The sequence below is a fragment of the Cygnus olor genome, chromosome 1 (assembly GCF_009769625.2).
Source record: "Cygnus olor isolate bCygOlo1 chromosome 1, bCygOlo1.pri.v2, whole genome shotgun sequence".
Lineage (NCBI taxonomy): Eukaryota > Metazoa > Chordata > Aves > Anseriformes > Anatidae > Cygnus > Cygnus olor.
Genome location: NC_049169.1, coordinates 95180789 through 95208785, shown reverse-complemented (window position 1 = coordinate 95208785; position 27997 = coordinate 95180789). Strand labels below are relative to the sequence as shown.

At 46.1% G+C, this 27997-nt stretch overlaps 3 protein-coding genes and 1 long non-coding RNA gene across 5 annotated transcripts in view; 2 read left to right on the top strand and 2 right to left on the bottom strand.

Moving 5' to 3' along the window:
- The first annotated feature begins 242 nt into the window (after positions 1 to 242).
- Positions 243 to 6646, top strand: LOC121076367. The gene is made up of 5 exons (XR_005823483.1): positions 243 to 361; positions 1447 to 1568; positions 2536 to 2695; positions 5212 to 5284; positions 5910 to 6646. It is a non-coding gene; the product is annotated as an uncharacterized LOC121076367 (long non-coding RNA).
- Positions 2693 to 7974, bottom strand: LOC121076363 (apovitellenin-1). Its single transcript, XM_040570645.1, has 4 exons — positions 7940 to 7974; positions 6456 to 6557; positions 5926 to 6085; positions 2693 to 5260 (listed from the first exon to the last, which is right to left on the bottom strand). Exons 2-4 carry the CDS (start codon positions 6514 to 6516, stop codon positions 5161 to 5163), a joined length of 321 nt encoding a protein of 106 aa, XP_040426579.1. The 5' UTR covers positions 6517 to 6557; positions 7940 to 7974; the 3' UTR covers positions 2693 to 5160.
- A 954-nt stretch (positions 7975 to 8928) lies between these two features.
- ILDR1 (immunoglobulin like domain containing receptor 1) lies at positions 8929 to 26801 on the bottom strand. Of its 2 annotated transcripts, XM_040570536.1 has the most exons (9): positions 26419 to 26801; positions 26205 to 26323; positions 23301 to 23471; positions 21845 to 21994; positions 20998 to 21117; positions 20698 to 20844; positions 16158 to 16289; positions 13654 to 14480; positions 8929 to 12595 (listed from the first exon to the last, which is right to left on the bottom strand). In XM_040570536.1, exons 2-9 carry the CDS (start codon positions 26218 to 26220, stop codon positions 12554 to 12556), a joined length of 1605 nt encoding a protein of 534 aa, XP_040426470.1. In that variant the 5' UTR covers positions 26221 to 26323; positions 26419 to 26801; the 3' UTR covers positions 8929 to 12553. The 2 variants fall into 2 exon arrangements, with proteins under 2 accessions (XP_040426470.1, XP_040426463.1); XM_040570529.1 differs by lacking the exons at positions 26205 to 26323; positions 26419 to 26801 and adding an exon at positions 25719 to 25861.
- Positions 25723 to 27997, top strand: part of CFAP44 (cilia and flagella associated protein 44) — a 43537-nt gene continuing 41262 nt past the window's right edge. Inside the window, 1 exon segment of the mRNA XM_040570442.1 lies at positions 25723 to 26577. Within this exon segment, the coding sequence (XP_040426376.1) occupies positions 26487 to 26577 (91 nt within the window). The 5' untranslated portion in view covers positions 25723 to 26486.

Below are 27997 nucleotides of genomic sequence, written 5' to 3'. Positions count from 1 at the left end.
CTGGTACCCGATGCTGTGGCCTGCGCACAAATACTGCAGTGTTCAGGGCGCGTTAACGAAGCCAGTTTTATCTCTGCTACCCTCAGGGCATCCTTGTGGGTCCCTGCCAACTCAACAACCTACAGCTATAGGGCGGTTAGCTCACACCTGCAGCCACCGATGCTGCGCGTGTTTAGGTCTGGAACAGCGAAAACGGAAATGCTTTTAAAAGTGTTTGTTTTTGCAGAGTCGCCTCGCCCCACGTCCCCCCCAAAAACCAAAGCACACATGGAGGGATCCTGCACTATGGGACGGCCGGGCTCCCCCCTCACCCCACAGGGTCGTCACACCCAACCGAAAGCAGCCCCCGCCTCGGCACCAGGTACGCCTCGTAGCACAACCCGAAAAACCCGACTTCGGCGTGGAAACAACCCAAGGGGTCCTCCCCACCCAGCCTGGCCATAAAGCAGGGGGGGGGATTGGGGCAGAACCGCTCTTTCCTCCTCCTCCTCGTGCTCTGACCCCGCTCTCCCCATGCCCGCACCCCCCTCGAAGTAAGCATGGAGCAGAGGGGTGCTCGCCCCCCCCCCCTCCCTCCACCCCAGCCCTACCTGAGCTCCGGGGCCGCTCCGCCGCCGCCCCGCTCCGCGGCGGGGCCCGAGTGCGGCGGGGCCGGGGCCGGGGCCGGGGCTGGGGCCGGGGGCGGCGGCCTCGCGTGCGAAGGGCGCTCGGCGGCGGTGCCGCTCTGAGTCAGGGCCGGCCGCGGCGGCGGGGGAGAGCGGGCTGCGGCCGAAAGAGAGAGCGGCGCTGAGTGATCTCCGCCGCCCGCCGGCCGGCGCCTGGCACGCAAGGGCTGGCGGCCCCCCAACACCGTGCCCGCCGAGCCCCCGGGGTGCCCTGAGGGGAGAGGGGTGGCAAAAGGGTCTCGGAGGGAGAGAGGCAGGCATAAATTTTATTTGTGCGACTTGCTTTGTGTGGCTTTCTGTGTGACTTGCTTTGTGTGGCTTGCTTTGTGTGACTTTACCCCCCCCCACCTCCAGCTGTCATCGCCTGTTTTTTCAAGAAGGCGTGTGAGGAATAAATTCTTCACTCAGAGCGCTGGAAGCTGGGGATGCCCCATTGTTGGAGGTGTGCCAAGCCATGTTGGATGGGGATCCCATCCGTCCTGATCTCCTGAGGGATGTCCCAGCCTGCAGCACCCATCAGGTCCCTTCCCACCCGCTCTCTGGTTCAGCTTTCTGCTCCCCAAGCGCTTGTGCTGGTTGTCAGCCCTCCCAGGCACAGCAGTGCATGGTGCAAGCCATTTGCTCGTCAGCAGCAAGGTGTAATTTTTCCATGTCTTGCAGGTAAAGGGAGCTGGGATGCGTAAAAAGCAAACAGTTCCGTGCCATCAGCAGGCTGAGCAACAGAAAACAGTGTAAAGCACTCAGCACGGTAGATATTTACCAAGAAAGGGTGTTTTTGCAGAGATCAGGAACACACGAGATGTTGTTCATCCATCTCAGAAACGACAGCAAACGGACATCTCTGAAGATTTCATCTCAATGGATTCAGTTGAACCAGTTATACCACAAGCTTTCCCAAAGCTGGTAAGTGAATGATGATTACTCACAAAGAAAGTTTCTATAACATGAATATCAACCAAAGTAAACACTTCCCTCACAAAGTCCCTCCAAGAATGTCGGGGCACTCAGTGAACTTTCAGAGGCATCACTTGGGAAGTGATTGCCATCTCTATTTATAAAGAAATTACAGGCAGATTAAGATTAAGCTGTTTATTCCTACCGAGCAGATGAGCAAATAATTTAAAAGTAAAATGTAAGACCCCTTCACTACTAGTCCCATCAGTTTGCCCCAGGATCCCTGTTGGGATAAAATGCTTTTTTTTTTTTTTTTTTTTTTTCTACCTAGTCCCATCCTGAACGCTGTGCCAGATCTCAGCTGCTAGTTTCTGCTTTCAAAGACCTTGCTAAAAGACAATGCCTGCAATGTCAGGGTCACAAGTGGCAGCGGCAGGTTTTTTATTTTGTAGATTGTCCTACATTGTAGATTATGCAGCAGATTAGCCACCCAAAAAGTTTTCTGTTTACTTCTTTTAAAGCATACAAATGCTCAGATAACTGTGATTGTGAGATTCGGGAGAGTCAGAGATCTATGTGCTGATTCAGTTTTGCCCATATACTAAAACTGATCAGATATCAAACGTGGCTGGCTAGGGCTTTCTGGAGGTTACACTGCAGAGGAATGAACAGGTTATATGCGTGTTTAACAAAATATCAGAACTGCATGAAGTTTTAGCATGGAATTCACAGCAAGTGCTGCTCTGCTCCAGCTATGCCACAATACAGTAGAGAAGTGACACCGGGTTGCATTGACAAAGCAATACAACCGGCTCAAAACACAACGTGAATTCCCCTCTACTTTCCAAACTTTTTCCCTACCATTTTTTTTAGCAGCACATACAAGGAGAAGTCTGAAGCACCAGTTTCCAAGGCACATAACTTTAAGTACACATTCAGGCTCTTTTAAAAGACTCATGACTTTCATTCTTTTGAGAAGAAAATATGCGTGGAGTGCCCAAGCAGTAAGAAAAACACCCGCCCTGAGAAGTCACAGGATGCTGAATGCAGGAGTGGATTTAAGATACAGAACTTTGCCTGCAAGGGTTACATTTGGGAAGAAAGAGAGAGACTGAGCAGACATGCAAAACAAACAGGTAGGAAATTATTTCTGTAGCAGAAAGGACTGAAGTTTCTGTTTTTTTTCATGTGGGCAACATGCTTATCAGCACAAACTGCAATTTTCTAAGCCTTTTTCTCAGTAGTGATGCATTAATGTAATTCATATATGCATGTGGCACATTCATGCGTGACCAGGGAAGCGGAACTAGTCTGAGCAAAACTGGCAGCAATAAAGAAATGTGCAAAATAGGTCTGCAAAAGTGGTGAAGTAACTAAAGGTGAAAGAGCTTGCTGCTCTGCATGGGGACTGATTTCACTCCAACTGTGCATGGTACCACGTACCTGCTGAGACACAGAAAATGTGAAAAGAGATTTATTATTCAAGACAACTGGTTAAGTGCAAATTTATGTCAATAGCTGATCCAACTAATAATTAAAAAAAAAACAAACAACCCCCAAAAATAGGAGTCCCATTTCCCCGAAAGACCATTGTCCTGCATTATTTGCAGCCTGCCATATTGCTCCAACAGGACAACAGCTAGAGCATGTTTGGGTTTGTGCTGAAGCAAACTCCTCTCGTAGGGGAGACCTCAGAAGAGGAAGATGAGAGTGGGGCAACGGGAAACTTTGGAGAATCAGGTACTGCTGACAATAAGTCTTTCTGGCCTATAAGAAAGAAAGTGGATATGTACATTTCGGTATCCAATGCTCCACACCAAAGAAAGCCTTCCTGCTCAATTAGGACCTTCTTTCCCCCATCATAAGGCTGCCCAAGCAATACAAGTACTGAAGCTTGACAATGGCAAAGCCTTGTCTCTTGACAAGGTCAAATATTGTTGTAAATTGTGGACTGCAGGGTAAAATCCAAGGTTAGAACTGTGCTTGTAGAGACAGGGCAGCTCTTCCACCAACGCTAGTGGGAGGTTGGAGCAGAGATACAGGATGAAATATAGCCGTTGTCTGTTATTTAGCCTTTTGTCAGCTATTTGAATTCATTTCTACAGTCAGACTCAACTAGGGGAAGGGATAGCCTTGAGGTTGCTGTTTTGTCTTCCTTCAGTGTCTATTGCTTCTCCCTCCTCTCTGTCACCCCTCACTTCTCCCCTTGCTCTCTTCCATACGTCCATGACAGCTAAACACTAATATCTCCCAGTTCCTCCTTGGGCTGTCCCTCTTTTTATGTTTCCTCTACTCATTGCTGGCTACCAGATAAGCTAGAAATAGTGTCAGGGAGCAGCAAGTGCTGGGCTGCTCTAAATAAAAGGGAGGACAAGCCAGGAGCCAGCAGGGACTGCAGTATGGTCAGTTACACTCCCGTAACTCTGACCCCAACGAGTGGAAACCAAACAGAGACGTGCCCTAAAGGACAGTAGGGTTGCTTTGCAGTTTTTAGGCAAATCTCCTTTTGTCAGCCTTGGAAATGCTGTCCCTTCTAAGCAGCAGCCCTGCTCACGTGCCTGTGACTCCTAGATCTCGTGACTAGCAGTGTTTTGTTTTAGCTGCTGCTGCAGTCTCCCACTGTGATTTCAGACATCGCCTACTTGTTTCTGCTTACCTGCTGATGAAGTAGGTGGATTTCTTTACTTAATGTGGGCATTTGAGGTTAGGCACAGTTACACAAGGCTGGCAAGGACCTTCTAGGTCTTCAAAAACAGCTCTGGGCATAGGTGCCCAACTCATAAACTGATCACCCTCCATCCTGAAACTACTGAGGGATTTTCCCCTCCCTTCTCCTTTGGAAAGGCTCCACCACTGCTTGGATGATGAATTGTGCTTTCAAAGTCCTACTCAAACTGATGCACAGTTTCATTTACTGGCACTTGTTTTCCCAAGTGATTTGAAATCTTCAGACACTTGATGCAGGTGCACCTGCTTGCTTCTTACCTAACCAAGGAGCACAATCAGTAGGACTCAGCACTTCATTGTCTGTCTTGATGTGAGGTTATGGTCACCATGTTGTGGCTACCCCAAAAGATGTTCAGGTAGTCCTGTCCTGTGCCCCCATCCACCAAGAGGAGCCTGAGCTTGGTTAAATGTGCCTGTACTGTCAGGGTTTGTTACCACAGCCTGCAATGACTTACTGTGAAATGCAGTCATATTCTCAGCAGAATGGGGTGCCAAGGTGGATGTGATTTAATAACAATCAATACAAGTAGGAAACCTAAGGAAGTGTAACAACAAGATTTTTTTTTTATTAGAGGGTCAATAGCCAAGTCATTCAGAAGGAATTAATTTTCAAGATTTGGCTACAGAAGAGCTCTGCAATCTCATTGCCTTCCCCATGCCCAGCAGCTTTATTTTTTATTATTATTTTTTTTTCGGGGGAGACTTCAGCAGGTTTCTTCCATCCTTTGGTCTTTGACGCTGGGTTCCCTCTAGTGGCATTAACAGGAGCATCGATTCTGTGTTATTGACTGATCTTGGTCCGTAGAAGGGGCAGGGGGAAGAGGACACTGCAGGATGCTACCAACTCACATCAGGAAACACAGACTTCTTCTGACTAGTAGCCTAGCACTTTTGTATACCACAGGTTCTTTATTTTTTCCATCAGCTGTTCAGCCAGTAAACTGAGTTTGGTCGTTTCTCTGATGAGGAAAGTCCTGCAGGAGACAAGAGCATATGTGGTAAGATACACACGTATGTAAGTGAGGGTAGTCTGCATCTGCAGTAGTTATCAAACTACCCTTCTTTCACACTGCCTTTTTCACTGAGAGTGCGAAGCTCCTCAGCACTCCTAGAGGGGCTTTCCTCAGAAGATAGGAATACGTAGTATTTTCCATGACTTAGATGAAACTGTATCTCTTGGGTGGTCTTGCTTTTCCTTTCAGGAGGAAATTCTTTCCCCTTCTCTGAGGAATACGTATTTACAGTTAGAGCCAATTGTGTGAATTGAGTGCCACCAGTGTTTGCTGGCACCTTTAGTACTCAGCCCCTCACAGACAGCACCACTCCACCTACCCAGCTCCTTCCAGGGGGGCTGATGCCCCACCAGTCAGTGGCCTCTCCCTCACTACCCATGTCTAAAGAGCAGTATTTGCTATCCCCGTGACTATTGTATTCAATGTGCATCCCTGAGAAGAGGTTGCACTGTCATATGAAGCCATATCAACCTTGCTTTTAATTATAGTCACATCACGCTGTGGTTGTTGATTAATTGTCCCTTGGGTCTCGTTCTACTGATAGTTCATTAATCTGTTCTTTCTCCCACTCCTCCCTCTCCCTTTCCACCCACGGCTACTGCAATGCTAGCACAGATTTTCCATACCTGGTCCCAACAACTATTGGAGTCTGGGCAGCATCCGCCAAGAACTGACCAACTCTAGGGGACATCTTGTTCACAGTTTCATAGATGTAAGCTGCAATTGCATCGGGGATGACCAACCAGTCACGACGGTCCCTCTCAAAGATGGACTTTGAGTGCACTTCTGAGAAGGAGGAGGCAAAAAAGGCATGAGGTTTCTCCAGTCCCTCTGATGTCTTCCCCCACACGCAATGGGAAGAGACATGAAATTCTCAGGTTCAGAGCCTCCCCCAGAATTTGCTCTAGCTGCATCCAGCAGCACCTCACTGCTAATTTTGGGGCACCTGAGTCACAGGCTTTCCGTGCTAGAATATTTGCACCAGGTATGGGTGGTTTGTACACCAAGCTCCTACTGTCTGGTTTCACTCTAGCTAGCACCATATATTCATGTTTTTACCTTGTGGATAGGACATATATTCATGTTTTTACCTTATGGATAGGACAGGCTTCTCTAAGGCAAGTGAAAAACTGTTATAAAAGCTTTTCAGACTTACCGGGAACGGTGGTGCTAAGGAGCAGGATCAGAGCTATCACCAGTGCCCTGGATTGCACCATGGTTTGCGGTACCAGTTCAGCCCCGCGCACCAGGAGACCTGCTGGAATCACAACACAATGCTTTGTTTGTTTTCAGAGAAATAAAACATGTCTGTTAAACACATTTGTGCAACAAACCTAATGAATAAATGAAAAAGAAAGCAGGAAAGATCACATGGTGCGTTTCTTCTGAAGTGAGGAAAAGATAGCACAAAAATGAGTGTACTTTTATTTATATAATAACAAATATCCACAATGAATGATAGCTTTGAGTTCCAGGAAATCTGTGACAGTTCAAGTTACTTTTTTTTTTTTTTTTTAAAAGAAGAGAACTAAAATTCCTTGTTTCAGTATTTGAGCAAACAACTAAAACTGGCTAATAACAACTGTCTAAAACAAATAAAACTGGCAGTGGTCAGAATAGGCTTCTTCTACACATAGGTACAACTGCAAAAAGTCTATTAAGTCTACTGGTTTGATTTCTTGCAAATGGCTGTAAGAACCTTGTGCTAGTCAGTGCTTCATATAAAACAATCTGAACGACCCAGTGATCTGAGTGTTTTGTCTTGAACTAGTCGAGAAAAGACTCAACCAGGTTCTTTTCCACGCTGTGATTAGTGAATCAGATTGCAACCCAGGCAGAACACGTTTTTAGAAGGGAATAAGTACAAACTTCAGCCTCATCCAATATCCTTTTGTCTATTAAAAAAGGCAGAGGAACTCTTAAAAAGTTGGTACTTAGTACATTGAAAGGATGACATTGCATCTAAACAAGATTTTCAAACACAGTGTTCTTAGAAAGGTTTTTAGAAGTTAAAATTGATTACAGCCTGAATTACAGGGTGGCATGTCAGAACAACACGAAGTAAACATTGCAGTACTAAGACCTGCAACATCAAAAAAAGGCTGCAAGCCTATTCCTTATGAATACTTTGCTAAATCCTGTTCCAGGTAGTGGCACTAGTCAGTGCTCCCTCTTATTCCACAGTAAGACAATTTCCATTTTGTTCTCCTTCTATGCACAGATTACCTCAAAAAGTTACCACTCCATCTTCACTAGACATTTGCCAGCTAGCAGCAGTTCCTCAGTTACCACCCTCCCTTGATTTTTAATCCTAGAGCCAAATTCTCCCTCTGTAGACAAAAGTTAGAAATTTGCTTCCCAGGAGCGTCTTTACGAGGGGATCTTACCTGCTTTAAAGCCTGTAGCCCCTGTGTCGAGAGCAGCTGGGAAAAAAGTTATACATCTTCCAACACTGAAACTCTGTAATCCCTACCACGGGCTCGACACTCCTATGAGTGTCCTATGGAGCCATCCATCACTTAACTTCAATCCAGGTTGCTCAAGCACTCCCACCCTCTTCCCCCTCCACTCGCTTCTCTACATCCTAGATACACCATTCACAAAGTCCATACCACCCAGAACAGACAGCGCAGCTCTTACCTGTCCTGCTTTCTCTCTCTCAGGCCGAAGCTGAGGTAGATGCTCATCTGAGACACCGGCATTTATGCAGAGCTAATATAGAGATAGCAAGGGGTCAAAGGTCCTGCTTTGTTTCCCCATTTGCTCTTTTGCTGTTATTGGGATTTGGTAATGGAGGGTCAGTCTGACCTGAGCCTAGGAGACGTGGAAGGCAGCTCCTGGGTCACTGAGTCCCCTACTTTTCAGGCAACCATGTCATGGAGGCCCCTTTCATAAGCTGACCAAATTCCACATTAACAGTAGCTAGAGCTGGGCTGAATTTTGCTCCCACTGCTCCTGTGGGAAGGCCCATTCTGTATTCTCCCTGGGCTGACAGATGCAAATTATTTGTGGCTATTACGCTCATCCATATTTCACCCTCTGTTTCCAACACATGCATTAACCAACTGAGGCACGCAGGTAAACGTGCACATCCATGCAGCACTCTCGCAGTTCTTCTGTCCCTATATCCAAGCCTTTTTGCACAGGCTGACAAGATGGGCATGCACCTGAGCCAGCTGTCAAAACATGGACTGGGGAAATATAATTTCTCCCCAGGCTGCTTGAGGAACTGGGCCCAGTCAGAAAGTAAGCGTTCCCCTTTCACAGCCAGGGCAGCCAAGTCAGTGATTGCAGCAGTGATACAACTCAGGGCACTTCATTCAAGAGGGCTGTCAATGGGTTCCCAGACAATTTTCCTACTTTCTTGGTGAAATATTTATTAATTTTTTTCTTGGGAAAAACAAACAAACAAACAAACACACACTCCTGAAAATATTACAAACACTGACCAAAAAAAAAAAACACTCATAGAAACAAACCATATTGCATTTTTGTCCAAAAAAAAGGCAACAGAAAATTCTTACTAATGTCTAACGAGGTTACTTCTAGAAGTCAGAACAGAGAATTTTCAGTTCCACTTCTGGTGAAAATACTCAAAAGCAATTTATGGTCTAGGAAGAACACACAGGAGCAACAGTTTGTAAGTTCCTTTATATTTTAATGATACATTCAACAATCATTGGAAAAAAATCTACACATTTACCACCTGCTCTTACAGCTGCAATAACATTCAGAACACCAGTATGAGGCACATTATAGGCATTAAACTTAACAGAAATAGCAATGAGCAGTTATTACTATGGGTGTTAATTAACGTCACATCATCTTTCTCCTATGTCAGATCGACAAACGGCAGTCTCTGACCGTACACAGAGGGTGTTTTAAACTGATGTGCTGCTCGAGGTAGTAACACCAAGGGGGTTTAGCTGCCCTGTGCAGTGATATGTACAGCTGAGGAGCTTTGCATTGTGGTTGCTATCACGAGGCAACTTACCCTCCCCACCAAGTTAGCCTAACTTTACCTAGTCCTATCATGAATACAACCCCAGAGATAGCAACTGGGCCTTTCAGCACTTTCTCCTGCCAAACAGGCAATTGCCAAGCCCAGATCAATGATTGCACAAGAAGCAGCCCTTGCCCCCCGTTCCTGGAATGGCATCCTGGAATAGCAGGGTGCTCTGCAAATAAGCAAGAAAGCCAGGTATTGCAAGTTCTTTCTGAATCAAAGAAAAAATAATTTATTACTTTTTTTTTTTTAATCTTTCTTGATGAATCTCTGGCCTGAGGTAGAAAGCAGCTGACAGAAGCAGCATGGGTGTCCTTATCTGCCCCATGGGGCATGGTCACTTACTCATTACATTATTATTTTAATTAGGATAACTCCAGTGGCTATCAAGGCACTCTTGATACAGGAAATTCATTCTTGATAGTAAGGTATGTTCCTTCAACTGCATGACAGGAAGAACAAAAGTCTAGGGTGACAATAACTCTAAAATAAGAAACTTATCCAATTTCTTTCACCACAAATGGGCTGACACGTGAACATCAGCTTTTTGGAATGGCTAAAAAATTAAACATCAGTAAGTTACAGCCTAGAAAGAATGAGGCTAGGCCATTTCCTACTGTAATTTCTTTCAGCGTGTAGTATTTGAGCTACTCAATTCAATCTCTCTTTTAAAAATGTCAAAGATCTGGTAATCTTACTGGAAAAAAAAGGGAATATACATAGTATTGAGCAGTGCTGTTGCAAAAACTTTCATTTATAGCCAATTAAAAATAGAAATGAGCATTTAAAGTGTAGCCTATTTCCTTCCAGCTTTTTTGCCTGCTTTCAGTTGCAAAGTATGCATTTATAGATTTCCTTTTTAATTGTTTCACAGCCCACCAACTGGTGCTTTATGAACTACAGCGTTCTGTGGACTAGATATTAGCAAACCTGGTACCATTTCTGCTTCCCTGCTGGAAGACCTAATTGACTTCTGTCTGCAGTTTAAGTCACAGAATTAAATCTGAGATATAATCATTTTTCCCTGAAGAGTTTTGTTTAACGTTTCTATAACTGTGAACAAAGTGACTGAAGAGGAGCTCAAGCATGATAAAGATAAAACTCTTCAGACTTCACACAGCATGATTTGCGTGAATTCACACAATCTACAGTTAGTCACCATGGCACAAATATGGGGACCACAGTGACAAGTAGCGATGGAAGGCTCTTTCACGGTATTTAGATCAAAAAGTGCAACCTCTGCAGTTGGTGTGCTCACACTAGAGCGTCAAGCTTCAAACACTGCTGCTGTTACACACAGACATCTGGGTTTTCTTGGTAAAACTTGCTGGACATGTGTTGGCTTATACACAGTTAAACACTAAGAAATGGAAACTCTTTCCCGTGCTACCATATCAGGATCACAACTGATGTCTCAATAGACTCTACTCTTGAAGGAGAAAGGGGCATTCCCTGAAGCCTGGACATTTAGGCTGGGTTGAGAAGCTAGTGGATCCTGCTGCTCTATCTCCATACAAAGGAATCAGAAATAAACACTGTCAGCCAAGAAACTGTAGGAAAATGAGCGCTCTCCATTGTAGCCTTTGGTCGACCAGCAACTGTATCAGATATCCAGCTAGGAGTGCTTGCTTCTAGCATTATGTTTCCCATCATTGTCCAAAGAAAAGAAAAAGGGAGGTGGGCAAAATGAAAGCATGCCCAAGTCAGTCTTCCAGGGACATCAGTAACTGGGACATAAAAGAACAAGTAATTGAAAAAGTGTCCCATGTGGCACTGGTTGGGAAATAATCTGGGCAATACAGTCATTAACACTGGCCAATCTCTGTGCCTGTGGGTTACACAATAATTCACAAGATGCTCCTAAAGCTCCTTGCCAACAGTTGAGTCTTGAATCCAGAAGTGCCTTTGGCAAGCCAGTTTTCTGTGGAAGCAGCCAGCATGCAACTACAACACCCAGAGAACATCAATTTTTCCAGCACATCTTAAATGAAAACAAGGGATGAATCACATCAAAGAGAAATGGCAAGCCACTCCCCTTTGCAGCTGGTCTCAAAGCACAGAGAAATCCTGTGTTCAGGTTGCAAGGTAAGAGATAAGAAAACCCTGCAACCTAGCTGTAGATCAGATGCACCATGTATTCAGAACCAGTGTGTGTCGGGGTAAAGATCAAGAAGACAATAGTAAAAATTGCGACCATAAGACTTCTTTGGAGCCCTTTATCCCACCCCATGTATATCATACATGGCACAGCGAGCAAAGGGAGAACATAAAACGCATAGAAAAGAGTGGATGGCTCAGGAAGCATACAACCATCAAAGTCATGCTTCCTGGAGTTGAAGGAAGTTCTGGTCCACCATATGAGGGACACTAGTCATACCTTGCTCAGTCCCTGTGGGGACAACCAAGCTTTGGTAAATTTAGTCCATTACATTTACAAATAAATTCAAGTCTGCTTTAAAGGCTAGAACAAGCATCGCTATAGGTACTAAGGTCTAAGCTTAATGGAGGGCAGGGTATTTCAGTCAATACAGGGCACATGAGGTGGTAACTTTCAGTTGTGCCAGTGAGCCCTTATTAAGGCAGTTGTACATCCTTCTATCATCCTTCTGTCACTGTGATTCTTCCTTTAGGAAGAGAGGCTTACCAGATACAAAAGGAAGCAAATGCCTAACTATGCTGAGTAGCCGGGCAGAAGCAGAAGTTTTACATATTCTGAAGTACACCAGAGGGCCTAAGAAAGGAGATGTTGCGCCTCCCTGCACCAGTCTCTGAAGGGGCCTGATCAGATGAGCTCCAGAGGCCTTATCCAACTTATTCTATTGTTCTGACTTTACAACTCTGAGATTATCTGAGTCATTCTCCAGTAACTGGTGTGCAAAGGACAGGCATTCTACAGACTGGGCTCCTTGTAGTGCCAGGGTACCTAACGAAGGCAACTGATGTCTCTCTTCGAAGTCTGGGAATACACTGTTTATTAAAAAATTCTGCTGTTTCCAATAGAACGTTTTCAGTGGACCACAGCCTATTAAAAACTTAAGTCTCCAAATCAAAGCAGTAACAAAAAGGTGTTACGTATTGCTTTCATGGTCACTAAACAAAGTCTTCAGGGCCACAAGTTTAAGGGGAAGCAGCTTCATCTTTTGTCTTGTTTGCTGGTTGCCTGTTCAATTAAAAGCAGCCGTTCCAACTGACATAGCTGAAAAGCTAAGAGGAGTCCAGTGGGAATCCCAGTTCTTTCAGTACTGGCATTAAATGACTATGCTTCTTGCACTGTGGGAACTCCCTCTGTCCTGAAAGAGAAAATAAAAGATTCAGGAACAAGGAAGGATGGATGGAAAACATGAGTCTTCCTACCTGCTCTGAGCACCACAACAAAATCACCCATACATCCCAGCTGGGACTAGAGCTGCATTTCCTTAAATTCAGAGGAAAAAATCGTTATATGCAAAATACAGCCATTTTTGAAGGCTGCCACCTGGTAAAACACTGCATCTAGTCAGTAATGGACACTTAACATTTTTTTGTTTTTAAAAAACTCCATTTTTTAAAGGGTGTCTAACTCGTGGTGTCTAACTCGGAGGCTAGCAATTGGATATGAAGCTTTTCACACACAGGATGCTGGCTGAAATATAGTCCCAGTGTAAACTGACAAGATGAGATGTGAACAATAGCTATTCACTGCCCACATAATGGGAGTCCAGCCCTCAGGAGTTGCAACAAGGAAGTCACTCTCACCCACCTGGCCTGAAGGATCATGCATTTCCCACCACTACAGCCACCTGTGATTTTAAAAGCCTATTTCACATAGCTTTAGGCATCTTACCTAGATGCCTTCCCATATGAACTATCTTAAAAATGCCACCAAGATAGTATGAAAATTAAATGTCAGAGATTGGTAATAGAATTACTCATACGTTAAAATAAAAGTAATCAGTAGCAAAGCAATGCCAGAAAAGGCTAGAGAGGGATACTCAATACTGCTGCCTACTCTGGAAGTGCTCCTCCCTAGGCAGTGTAAAAGAGCTTTTCTAACACCAGCACACAGAACCCCAAATGGCTAGTAGGAGCAGCAGTGAGAGGGTATAACATGTCACCCACTGTGGGATGTGATAGGGGACCTACTTTATTTACTTTATTCACTTTGTCCCTGAACACACTATAGCCATGCAACGTATGTCTGAAGGCAGGAAACTCAGCAGCCTCTTCATAACCAAGCTGTGCAGGGTACTCAGTCCTCCTTGCCTGTCTTTCAAAAGGCAACAGGCTGCAGAAAGTAACAATCATTTACTCTCAACCCCAGAACCCAGCTCTTCCCTTAGGCAGGAGAGCAAAAAGGCAGCTGACTCACCGACCGCAGTCCCGCACCGTCCCTGTGCTTGCTGTCCCGATCTGGGATGATTTCCAGTGAGCGGTAACTGGGGGGTTTGTCTTCTGGCCATTCCCGAGACCGATTGCGCCGCCTGCGGTTTGTCGCTGGGAGATGGCCGTGCTCCTCTGAGGAGCTCCAGGATCCCCGGCGAGAAGGAGGAGAGTAGCTGTGCCTCCGGTGACCTGAGTTATTGCTCCTCCCGGTGTGTTGCTGGTACTCTCGCCTCCCAGCCGGCTGCTGCCTCCAGCCACGATGGTGGCCGGAGCGCTCCCTGGGCTCCTCCGAATAGAAACTGCAGCTGCTGCTGCTGCTTTTGGCCCTCTCAGTCCGGTGGGTGGGTGACACATCCCGCCTGGAGTGCTGGGGCCTGCCGTTGTAGCCGCCTGTCCTCTGCCGCTGAGGATAGTCCTCTCGCTGCCTGTCCCGGGGCTCCCGACTGTAGCTGGAACGAGAATCCCCGCTGGACGGCAAGGGCCACCTCCGATTTTCCCTCCTGTTGTCTGCTGCAGAGTCCCAGGGCCTGGGGCTGCGGGCAGCTCTCTGCGCCCGTGAGGAGTTGCTGCTCCCATGGGAGGAGGGGACGCGGTCGGCGAGCGCAGGAGGACCTGTTACGCTGCTTGGCATGATGTCGGAGCCCAGGGAGGACAGCAGGCTGGGCTGCACAGCCTGCCGCTGGTGGGGGGGTGGCTGGGGCTGCGACAGGTTCAGTTTCTGGATTTCAGACTCCAGATAGTCCAAAACACCCTTGTTAGGGGCAAGTTGAGCTGGTGGCTGCACCAGTGGGAGGCTGTTCTGCAGAGACGCATCTAAGGATAAAAGCACAGGAGAATGCAGCAAGTCAAGGAGAAACAATAAAAAGAAGGCCTCTCTGCACTCATGTTTTTGGCTAAATCCCTTTTGAGCCTCTCTTCTCTTCCTCACTGCGAGAGCTCTTCAAACTCAAGCACCACAACCACACAAAGTGAAGTATAAAGTGTAGCAACTGGTAAGTTACAGCCGGGATCTGTGTTTTGAGCAGCACAGAGGTAAGAAATCAGAGTCATCCAGAACAGCAAGAAATGTGTTCAGAGAGGAACACGTTTTTCCCTACAGCATTGACACCATTTTTTCCTTAAAATTTTTTTAAAAATTAGAGAAAGTTCAGTGTTTCCTCTTAGATTTCACTGAACTGGAAGTAATATGGATCAATACTGGAAAATAAGATTTTTTTTTAATACAAATACACATAAGCACACACATTTCTTCACCAGGAAGCTGGTGCTGCTCTGGAACAGTTACCCAAAAAGGTCATGGAATCGCCATCCTTGCAGGTTTCCAGGACTCAGCTGGACAAAGCCACAGCTAATATGACTGAGTTTTGAGACAGCCTTGCTTTAAGCAAGAGCTAGCACTAGATGACCTTAGAGTTCCCTTCCATCCAGCACCTCTAAAATTTCAAAGTTGACCTGAAACATGCTAAGAAACAGCCTGAGGAATTTAGTTGTTCATTGTACTCTGCCAGGACGCACGTGCATTTCCTTGAGAAGTCTCAGTGCATTCTGTCCTAAATCATGATGGCTCACTCACCAGATCTTCCTAAAGAGAACTGGTGTCCTGACTAGGAAAAATGGTAACTGTAGAATTAACTAGAGAGTTAAAAAAAAAAAAAAGTGTATGTTCAAATGTGTTGAATCTAACATTATGAAGTTTACAAACCATTTTTTCAAACAACAGTTAAGACTGTAAATCTGTGACTGCTGTATAGTGATGAAAAGCTACATTCAGATGAAAAAAATGTTATATTTGAGAAGCCATTATATTGAAATCCCCTAATTTTGTGCGGTTATTAAATGATATTGCTGGTAATAAGTTATTTTATTACTTATTTCTCTATAGCTTCATACACTCCATCTTTCCTCCTCCATTAAGGCAGAAATATATACCACTGATGTAGGATTTTGGGGCAGAATATCTAGCAAATTCTTCCGTGTTCAGAAACAAGTCCTTATTCTTCACTGCTTGCAGGCTAGCTCTATTGCACGGAAGGGAGTTTGCCCTCAATCATATGAAGACTAGACATTTGATAAGAACTCAAACAAATTGCACCTCACTTGTCATGTCAATTTTGGCTATAAGGAGTTGACCGTGACCAGCACAGCAGAACAAAGATACAGTACCCTCCTCTACCACATGAAGTGAGATAAGCTGGGTATATTTACCCTGCAGTCACTGTGGTGTAGCAAAAGTTATGCCTTAGTTAGCATTAAGCTACTTCACTGGCACTGAGACAAGACAAGGCAAGACTGAGGCAAGACACTTAAGACAGATATCCTGTCTTTATCCATCCAGGCAAGTCTAAAGGGCACTACAGATGTTGCAGAGCTGTCACGCTAGAAACATCTTTCTCACTTCTGCAGTAGAGAGGATGAAGCCTCACTGCTGAACCTGCCTGAGAAGTTTCCTGCTTCTCATCATTTCTCTCTGAAATGATGCCGTGACCTCACCTTGTTGCAGTAGAGGGTTCAGCTGGTAAGAGGAAAGTTGCGAGTTCCTATCGCCACCTCCATAGAACATGTTAGGCGACATCCAAGGCGCAAGTGCCTGAGCCCGCTTCATGAACCGATGCCGTTCCAGTGCTGTAAAAGAGGAAGAAAGCTTAGGGCAACTACCCCTTGCACAGCTTGCAGTACACATGCCATCTTGCTTGACAGACTACAGACTTTAAAGGTGATCAGGTACATAAAATTCACAGAATGAAAAGCTCTTGCCAACCTATGACAAAGGTTAAAAATAAAGAATGGGAAATTTCAACACAAACTTGTATGGCTTCAAAAAGATACCTAAAACTGAAGAAAAGGGTTACTGCCAGACATTTAGGGTACATTTCCAGGAACTGGGAACAAATAGCACTATGATTAAGTACACAGCACGTAACCAAATACAGGACTTCTGCCTGCCATGTCATTATGAGTACAGTTATAGAAAGGTGGGAAATAATGGTTCAGACAGTGAGACATCTACCACACTGTTTTCGCCCTTAAAACTCTTTCAGCTTGCCACTGGTCTCCTAGAGTTAAATGAGACCTTTTTTACCCCTTCACGTAGGCTTTATCCAGATCTTATCTTCCACACCACGCTCCGAAGCCTTAATTGTTTCCTCTCTGTTCCACAGACAAAGCACTCAGAGATGCATTGTCCAGCTTCTCCCTGTCTAGTCTTTCAGCTGCTCTCGTCTCTCTCTGTTTTACCTCAGCATGACTGCTAAACTTAAACCCCTTTGGACAGGGTGGTCAAACTAGTGAACAAACTAAATTTCCTATTCTCAGCAGCAATGTCCTGTGAGACAAAAGAGCAAACTCCATGGAAATTCCTCTCCCTCACTACTTTTCCACCGCTAACTCGAGATCCCTACCACGGGGGTCAGGCTCCAATCCCACTTCACCTTTTCAGCACTTCCATCTCACCCTTACAGAGACAATCCCACCACCTCTGTCTTCAAAACCATCACTCCTTGCTGCTTTTTTGGGGGGAGAATAGCTAAAAACATCTTAAAGAAACTTACTCCTTCTACCACTTAAAATAAAAACTCAAGTGTACCAGTAAATTCTGCAAGCCCAACTCTGCATGGCTTGTCTCTCACTACTGCGTGAAACTTTTCTGCAACTGGGACTTCTGCAAAATTTCTCTGGAGTCTCAGAAGAGGCAGAATTTCACTGAAGCCTCTTTTCCTGTAAGACACTAACAGGACATTCTTGCCTATACATTTCAGGAGACAGGAATGTAATTGCCTTTGAGACATCTACCCCTCTGATAAATCTGGCTGAAGTTGACTGATAAAATTAAAAGTTACTGGAGGGGAAGAGACTGGGGATAGACAGGCTGACTAAGTAAGCCTTCCTTCTTTAAGAAACCAGGCTACAGCTAAGCTCCAATTAATTCTGCCCCCTGGGTTCATCTGTGGCAAGCAACATTTAGATTGTGTGCTCTTTGGGTCTCAACTCCCCCCTTCATTTCACGGGGCACTTCATTTCTTAAACAGATGGTACATATGCCTTCCTTTAGCAGTTTCACTAAATTTACACAGAGCATCACTTGTGGCGTAACAGGGACTGACCATGCCTCTCCACACAGCCTTCCCTTTCCCCCCAGTTCATGCAGCTCCACTTTGTTCTTCACTCCGTATTACTTCCCCCTCTCCAGCTTGGCTCCAAACAGACTGGCCTACACAGCTGGGGACTTCAGGGGGTTTAATCCAAATACTGTGATTTTTCTTCAAAGCAGTGTGGCCTGAGGTAGCAGTTTTCAAGAATTTTATGTCAAACTTCATTCATTATTTTTTTCCAAGGGATTTTCCTCCAGTTCAGCCTTCAGACTTGGAAGGAAGAGAGAAAGAAGAAAATAAAGAGGCATAAAAGGAAGAGAAAGGCCTTATCTGTTCTCCCACTCCTCTGGTTATCACCTTGAGGATGTCCTACCACCTGCTGAGTGCACATCCCTGGGTTTTGAATGCAGTCTGGCCTGAGCAGTGGAAGGCTCAGCAGCTACAGGGATAACAACCGCACTGCAGGTTCTCCTCCTTAGGGTATGAAGGCAGTCGCTAGGACCAAAGTAATTCTGTGCCTGTGATTCTCTGATCTATCCCTACAGTTGAACAAACGCAGAATTATCCTTAGACTTCTTCCAACAACCTCATCTTTTCTTCCTCCTCCAGACACTTTGCTTTCCAGTTTGAAACTGATACATGAACTCACTGAACTACGCACTCTGGTTCCCCCCAACTTAAAAAATGGAGGTAAAGTTACAGATCTCTTTTCTAAAGTGCTTGTGAACATATTTATCTTCACCCTAGTTCCAAAACATACCTGCTGTAAAACTCTGGCAGGATGTTTTGTTGTTTCTTCCACCCATTCCCTGCAGAGAAAGTTTGTTCTTTACCTTTGACAGACTTTACAGCTGCCGGGACAATTATCCAATTCTAAAAAAAATTTACTTTCCAACTTAGTCAGACCCCGGTGCAAATACATCCTTGTGCACCAATTCATTAGTAGGAGAAGTCCACGGGAGAAAAGGAACTAATAGGAACAGAAGGAGGTCGAACATGTATTTACCACAGTATCTGTACTACCAGGCTTTTCACACTTTTCCATGGGGAATATAATTGGCTTGCCCCTGGGGCATTTTTAATATTTCTGTAACACCAATTCTGAATTACCCAAACAAATCACTTCTATTACTAGGTTCAAAATCGTGTTAGGTGAGGACCTGACTTAAAACATCCAGTTACCTTCCCTCACTGTATTCTATGCCCATTCAGCAGATCTAGGCTACCCTCTAGTGGCCAGTTAAGTGGGAAGAAGTCAACCACAACTTGCACTGTAATTCTAAGATTTAACTGAGGATTTTTGCCTTTTCTTCAGTTGTAGTGGAACTCTTATTCCTCAGGACTGGTTTTTGAGATGCCTCCTGTCTCAATCTTCTTTTGTTTTTTAAGTCTCCAATTCATTTCCTGGAGGCCAACAAGTCAGTCAGATGCAGGATGAAGTGAAGGAGCACTAAAGCAGGGGAGCAATCATAAGGATCCCTTGCAAAGTGGATGATAAAGAGGGCAGGCATCTGGGATGGAAATTACATTCACAGAATCCAGCAGCCAGTCAAGGAGGCTGAACTCATCTGTACCTTCTCTCATGAGCAGGGAGAAGTTTTGGGAACCCCACAAGAATCTCTCATGTTTATCCTAAGCAGGAGGCAGGAAAGACAAAAGCATTACTCTGGGGAGTGCCATCACCTCCTACAGAACAGAAAACCCTCCAAAAAAGCTCATGCGTTTTCAGAATCCATTTTTGATGAGGACTAGAAAGTCTGGAGGTGTGAGTCTTTCATCTCTATAACCTCTCTCTCCCCTCATGGAAAGTAATTTCTCTGCCAAATTTGCTTAGCGTCCTCACCACCATACATTTCACTTGACAGCCCATAAAGCCCCAGAAAGTGTTTTGTTCAGTTTTGGCTTTAGCAAATGAGACGGTCTGTTAGCTCTTTGCAAAGGCTAAACAGATTAAACTTCAATCTAAACCTCTCACAGGTGCTTCTTTTGGCTCTTAGAAAGCTTACTAACACCCAAGGTATAACAAGTAATTCTTTTGCAGCTAAAAGGAAACCAGAAACACAGCTCTCTGTTCACAAATCTTCTTGCAGCATCCAGGGAAGAATCCGGTGATTTCAGTGATAAGTAAACGTATTTGCGGTGTTTTGTTCCTGTCAAATCGTGTAAACTGCATGGGGGGTATTCTACCTTGTGTCGCTGATAAGTTTCAGTTACAGAAACACAGCAGATAAAAAACCTCAGTAGCCAAAATTCAAATGCCATTCCTGGCTGGCCCTCTTAACAGAGCAGGGTTTGGCTGCAGAATCTTTGTTTCTGCAAAAACCTATACACAACAAAGTTTCTCTTGATCCTCAAAACCTCAGAACGCATTTGCAGTGTTGAACATCATGACAGACCATCTTTCTCGTTTCTTTCTCAATTCCTTCTCCCCATAAAAAAAAACCAAATATTTTTCATGTGAAAGAAGTATCTCCGAAAATAACAAGAAGAAACAAAAATATAATTTTTATGCAAGTACCTCTCAGAGCAACACACTTGAAGATTCGGACAGTTTGGAGAGTAACATCACAATAAGGACAAGGTATTTGCTTGCCTTCCTCATGTGCATGGGCATAAGAACCACAAGACAGAGAAGAAAACAGTCTTGAGCTACGCACAAAAGGCCAGTGACCGTGCCCTGCATGACATGGACACAGCTGGCAGTGAGATGGCAGTGGGGACGAACTTCTCAAAGTAGGACATGGAGGCATAAGATGGGATCCACGTCCCTAGCTACCCTTCTCTAAGTAAAGTGGTCATGAGTGTAACATTGCCCAAATAAATGTCTCTGTCTACGTGGACATTGAACTGGAGGGAGAAAGTGGAACTCAGCAAGCTGTGTCTCAGGCTTTTGTCTTGACAGAAGCCATGAATGGACACACATTTGGACATGGACACCTCACCTTCCTCATTACAGCAGCATCGGGTTGGGCAGCAGACACACGGGATGTGGCAGCAGCAATACTGGGGGCAGCATTGGCACCAGCATATTCCTATCAGCAGGAGGAGGAGGAGGCCACCGAGGATGATGAGGAGTACTGTGAGCCAGTCTGTGGGAGAAATGGAGAGAGAAAGAGGATCCCTATGTACCTGGGCACAGTAAGTTACTAAGTACCTCTCCACTACTGGAGAAATATTTGGGTGGAGAGGAAGAGAACAGAAGGAGGTATCTGCTACCCAGGCAACAGACCGCTGGCACTTACGCAGCACAATTAGCTTAACTTCTTTGTCTGGATCGCCTGAGGTATCTCCTGGTGCTTCCACAGTGCAGTAGTACACACCATGGTCCCACCACATGACCTCACTGATGACAAGGTCTGCCCCTGCAGAAGAAGGACGGAGAGGTTAGCAGGCTATTTGGGACTGACACTACTTTCAGGCCCCACTCTAAGAGGGTCCTCGGCCTGCAGGCAACATTCAGTACTGCATCTCCCCTCTCCCCAAGGGTAGCCATCACCTTCAGACAATCCCCTCTGAGACCACTGAGAACTTCTGTAAACAGCAGTAACTGCCAGTTCCTTTTCTCTTTGTCTTGCTGGAAGGCAACAATACTTAGAAGTGGGGGTAATTCTTTGTGACATGAAATACCAGGGTGCTACCAGGTGATGGGTATTAAAATGGATGCTGCCAACACTGGTTTTGGAACACAGACCACAGTCCCCATTAGGTCAGACATCCCAGTAACTCCCTGGAAGTAGCAACAGCTACTGCTCCAGGGGCAGCATGGAGCATACAATGCTTGTGGACAACTATGCAGTACTTCTTAGAGGAAAACTGTTTTCTGGCCTCTGGACTCCTCAGCTTACCTTTACCCTTCAGCAAAATGCTCAGGCATCCTCAACTCAGCCTTAGTTTGTAATGCCTCCAACACCCTCAGGCCAGCTGGGAACAAGGGAGCTGGCCCTTCATAACTCTTGTTCCATTGGCACCTCACAGAGTATGTATGGCTACAGATGGCATTAGCCACATTTATGCTTCTCGTCACTTCATAGGCCCAGATACCGGATAGTTATTGAGCTCGCTGCCTGCCTGTGAGGCCAAGTCACTTACGGTTCTGAATGGTGATCTTCCGTTGCCGGTAGTCCACACCCAGCACAGGCTCATTCTGTCCGTATTTCTGGATGACAATGCGCACCTTTCGCTGGCTGTCGTTGCAGTCATCAGAAGGGTCCTGGCCAAGAGCTAAACCGGCCTGGTACGCTATAAACACATCACCAGAAAAGATGCCAAAAGTTATTATTTCAAATTTAATTTTCTATCCCCTTGTAAGCAGTACGAAAACTTTTCGAAAACTCTTGAATGCGCATGTGCATTTGCTTTTGTTCAGTAATAGGAAGCATGGCTTCAAAACAGCAAGGACAAGTTGCTTTGGAGTGCTTAAAAGCAAACAGAGATAGAGCCACGGGAATGACAGATTTTGAGAATGTAGGAGCTGCACTGGAGATGACTCACGTGCTCACAACAGAAAGAACAACAATAGAAAGAAGCTAATAATGGTAGGCAAGAGGGCAGGTACCAATGTGAAGATAAACTGCAAGGGAAAAAGTCACAGAACTCCCAGGACTACTGGGATAAAAACATAAGTGTGTTTACCAAACAAAGTATCTAGACATACATGAACCGCTGTAGGAATTATCTCCCTGTCCCTCCTGTATGCCATTACATGTTGTGGGGCTCCTAAAGACAAAAAAGAACCCATCATCTGATTCCAGCTCAGGATTATGTAGAGAGGCCCAACAGCATTAACAGGGGACTAGAGGCAATTTCTGTCTCTCTCTTGAGAGATTCACAGTATAATCTAACATTGAACAGCCAGGCACTTGGGAGCTGAGATTTGAGGAGACTACTCATTCAGACAGCATTGTCTGTAAAGGGTTTGCAATGAAGAGAAGAAAGGACAAATTCTGAATTCATTTTTAAGGGCACAATTAAGCTAAGGTTGACCGTCTTAAACCTACCATCTTAAGAACCATAAACATCCCTGAAACGAGGCTGCACACACCACAATGTCTGCACATGGAGTGCTGCTGCAGGTACTAAATGCTATCACTTAGAAGTCTTTCTGCCTTCCAAAATGCATGTATTTCTTCCTAAAATCAGTAACACCCAGTAACTGGACTCTAGCTCCAACCCTGTGCCCCATCATGGAATCATCAAGTCTACCTGTTGTGGGACCCTTGCTTTCAAATATGCAGAAGCAGAAGGTGGGGCTGCCAAGTTTGAGATGTGTCAAACATGGCTGAACCTCACTGCCTGCTAATCTGATGACGCGGAGGACAGATGAGCTGATGTGGCTGGGATTTCTATGACACAGGATCATAAAGCCTTGACATTGCAAAGAAAATCACAGACATGACCTCTTTTTCTTGAAGCCTGGGGAAATACCACCAACCAGACCTGGCTTGTGGTTAGGAAGAGGTCAAAAGCCTGTATTCCCCAGTAAGTCTGCCTGCCCCTTCTTTTCCATTTGAAAAGGGATTCTTTGGAGGACACCCCTGACACTCACAGGCTGAGTAGTAGTCAAAGATGGGGTCCTTGCAGAAGGATTTGAAGCGCCAGGTCACCACGACATCCTGCAGCTGTGCTGAGGTGCTGTAATCACACTTGAGGATGACGCTGGCAAATAAGGTGGTGTAACGCTCAGTATCCTGCACTGTCACCAGCAGGGAGAGACAACCTGCAAACAAGAAAACAGAAGGCAGTCAGCCCTCAGGAGCACGCATCACATCACAACTTTCACTCCGGCCCAGACCCACAACTGAAATACGCCTCTCTTTGCCTCACACAGGACCTGCATCTATCTACAACACCTCGTTTTAATGAAGCTGTTGTTGTGCATGTTTAGAACTCACCCACATCTTCCACAGCATTTTCTATCCAAGCAACCACATCCACTGAGCAAGTTTTTACAAAGTTTCTCATAAGCTATGCTTTATTTTAGCCACACTCCAGAGACATCTCTATCTTGTTTAAACTTTGATAATAGAGTAAGTTGTGCTTGTCATGAACAATAGTGAAGTTATCACCAGTTGCCTTTGATAAGGCAATACAAACAGCACAGAGTGAGCATAGGATGCCCTGTTTGGAATTCATCCCAGAGAACAGGGCATGGCTTGCAGTACTATGCTAGCTGCTTTCTTGACTGGGGAGCATGACAGCAGGGAAGGAGGGAAGGAAAGGGGGAGGTCTGGACGGCACCAACCAAAAGAGTCATGAACAAGCACTTGCTTTGTATTGCGTATTCAAAGTCTTTCCCTTTATTCTATATATTCAGGATAAGAACAGGGATAAGAGAATATATAATAACATCTGGTTCACATCTGCAAGCATCATTCTTTCACTATGCTCTTAGGCTGCATGGAGTATGCTCCGGGCAGTTTCCGCCAGGTAGAAACCATACAGCTGCAGAGGTGCAGCATTGCCTCAACAAGTGTTTTTGCAGTAGGATACTGGCAATGCAGTACTTGCTCAGTTTCTACCTTGACGTAAGACTCTTGGCCAGCCAACTCAAAGCACAGCAGAGAGAGATCTTTTGCCTAAAAAAATGCCATGTGAACACAAAGAGGACCATGGTAAACTCTGAGTTCAAGGCTTTTCTGAAAAATAAAATATACACACATATACTTAAATACAGAAATAGCAGCAACTGTGCAAAATTCTAGCAAAAGCAAGGCCCTGTAGTTTTTACAGTGTTGTAGCAAGACAAGGGCTGGTGATAGGTAGTTGCAGGGGCTCTTATTTAATTGCATTGTACGTTAATGCACTTTGTTTCAGCTTTCATTGTGAAACATCTAATACACAAGATCTGTGCAGGAAACCACAAGAAACCAAACCAAAATCTGAACCCTCAAGACTGGCAAAACCTTCATGTCATTGGCAGCCAAACAGATATTTCCCATAAGAATTATGACCTGTTGAGACTCATGGAAACACAACAGCCTTCCTGTGGGCTTCCTATAGCAGCATCTCTCAGGCAAGAATAAAATACTCAAAACCACTACGTAATTTTCACTTACTGAAACCAAAGCTCTATTTGAAAGGGATCCTTAGGCACTACCTCTGTTCTACAAAGGAGTCAGAGTTGAAAGGTAAGTTCCTTACTTTTTAAGGAGGTTTAAATCCTACTGTTCCCACTGGAGGACAGTGAGATGTCTCAGCGTGTCTGATGTTTCATATTGACTCCCTCAACCATGATCACACAAGACAACTGAAATGCTGCGACATTAAGGCAGGTTCCTAAGGTCGAACTGCATTCACCTACAGCATGCTGCTCTCCTTTTCCTGCTTAGAAAGAACAAACCTGGGCACTACCAACCTAGCAAGTCACGCTACCTCAGATCTGTGACTTCCTTTGAAAAGACACTGCCCTTTAGAACTGGCGAAGACAATTTTTAGCCAGACCATCACGCAGGCACGTTGCTGCCAAGCAAGACAATCAATAAGCGTACCTCGGTTATTTTATTGCCTCTTTTACCGGTTCTCTGTGAAAAACAGAACGTAAACAAACACCCCGGAGGCACAACGATCGTTTTGGTCCCATAAGGAGATCCCAAGCTATCAGAGCCCTTGTGGCCGAGGCGAAAGGGCCCACCCCGTGCTCATTCCCCCACCTGGATCCAAACCCCGCTCCCTGCCCCGAGGCGGCCGGGAAGCACAGGGCCACTTCCTCCTGGGCCAGGAGCTGGCCGCACCTTTGGGGCACCGAAACCACCCGGTGCGACCTTTCGTGCCGAGCTGGGGCGGGCACCGCTCTTCCGCCCTGCCCCGGGATAAGCTCAGGACCGGGGCCGGACCACCCTAGCCCCAAACCGGGACGGGAGCGGGGCGATCCCATTCCCCCAACCCCAACGCGTTCGCCCCGACGGTGTCCCGGGGCGGGGAGGGAAGGGGAGGCCGGCAGCCCCCATCCCACCGCCCCACTCACCGGCCGGCAGCCAGGCCAGCAGCAGGCAGGCCGGCAGCAGGGCCATGGCGGGGCTTCCTCCTCCTCCTCCTCTTCCTCCAGCACCAGCCGGGTCTGGCCCGGGTCCTCCCCTTCCCGTGCCACCTGTCCCCTCCCTGCCGCACGGCCTCTCTCTCTCTCTCTCTCCCTCCCGCCCACCGCCGCCTCCTCCTCCTCCTCCGCACCTGGGCGGGCAGATGCCGGCCCCAGAGCTTCAGGAACCGCTTTAAAATGTATACGTATTTATATATATATATACAATACACATATATATTTATATATATAGTGTGCAGGTGGTGGTGGCTGACAGCCAGCCTTCTGTCCCACAGCAGGAGGCGGCAGGTGCTTGGGTAGGTGGCTGCTCTCGTGGAGCTCAGGTGGAGGCATTTTGCTCCTGGAGCTCTGGTTTTGCAGATTTCTTCCGCAGAGCCGACTGTGAAAGGAAGAACGGTGTGGAAAGGCTCCCACCTGCACCCAGGAGCATTTCAGCCCCATGTGGGAGTCGTGAGATGCCAGAGAGTGTTGCTGTGGTCTTGGCGTCTCTAGCTGGGCCATTGCTGGGGTCACACCTTTACTGGCTGCTGTTTCTGGAGGAGATGGCAAGGACGGGGTTGAGTGCTGAGCTGAATTGTGCCCACGAGGTGCATTACACTCGTGTGAAATGACCCCCGTGGGCACTGACCCCTCCCCACGCCAAGCAGCAGCCCTCCTGACGGCAGGCATGGGTCAGAACTCAAGACACCATTATCCATGGGACAAGTGGATACGGACAGAGACCTCAACACACATTTTCGTACAGGCTCTGCTGTCCTCAGAAACACTGACCACTGTGTGGGAGCAGGTAGGAAGGCAGCCCTGTGCTGTAAAGCTCGCCACGTTTCAACTGCGTTCGTGCATGCGAATACTTCAGAAAATACCTGAAAACGCTGAAAGTTTGGGGAATCAAGTAGGTTTTCCGCTTACTTTTTGAAGAGGCTGCCTGAAAAGTACCTTCCTTTTCAAAAAAAATGCCCAAAACCCCCTCTAAAGCATGGTGGGAACAGCGCCACCGCGTGCCCGCCGCCCCACAGCCGTTAGCCCTGCTAACGGCCGCCGCCGCCTGCAGGCCGCCCCATGCGCGCGGCCTCTCCTCGCCGGCCCCCGAACTACATCTCCCATGGTGCTCCGCGCGCCGCCGGGGCTGTTGCCTGGAGACCGCGGACGCCGCGCTGGAGCCGGCCCCAGGTAGGGGGCGGCGGGGTTGGGCCCGTGGGGGCACCCCCCTGCCATAAGGGCACCCCCCGGCCATGAGGGCAGTCCCTGGCCCCAAAATCCCGGCAGTAAAAGAGGAGGGGAGCTCTGCAGCTGGCATGGGCAACCCCCTGCTGCTGAAACGTGGTGGGCTTTGTTGGTTTCCCCTCGCTGGGTGTGAAGGGGCAGTTAATTTTACTGCCCGCTGCATCAGTGGCGTGCCGTTTGTAGCTGGTTTTTATGGTTTTCCTCTAGTTAATAAATAACCGTGGTGATACGACACGTTTCGTGTTTTCGTTTAATAGAAAACTGGTAACTAACCTTTATTCGCAGGGCCGGCTTTCATAGACTTGACGCGTCTGCTTGCGTGAAGCAGAGCTAGCGCATCGGGATCATACAAAGGGCTGGTTTAGTTGCCAGGCTGGAAATCAGAGTTTGGTTTTATTTCTCTCATTGCGTAGGAAAATACTTTGAATATACACAACAACAGTCAGGTTCTAAGCAGAACTCTCCCATCCCCTTCTTTTCTCTCTCTGTTGGGTAACAAAAGAGATAACGAGGCTGTAATAAAGATGATGTGTCTCAATCCTTATTTGTAGGTCTGTCCTTGCTGCCTCAGTCTCTAGCTAGTAAATATTTTATATGCTTCACCTTAATTGCTGCAAGAATTGGTGTTGTCTGTTAGTCTCCTCTCTCTCGAGTCTTCTATTATAAGAGACAGCACTATTCTATTATTAAAAATTATTTCCTTGAGATTTTGGGTTGATTGCCTGGAACTGACTCTTAATAGTAAATTTTTGGTAATGCAGACACATAGTGATACACAGACAGGACTGGATAGCTAAGCCTGACTTACAGTCATATATTTGTGTATATGAGCACTTAAAGATTTTAATTTCTTTTTGAGTGAAGTTAAGCTTTGCAAAACTCTGTTGTTTGCATGTGTTCCTATTGTTGGCCTAGTAAATTGCTGTTGTGCTGTGATGTGGTCTGAAGGCTAAAAGGAATTCTTAGTCGTTGGATAGCATGGT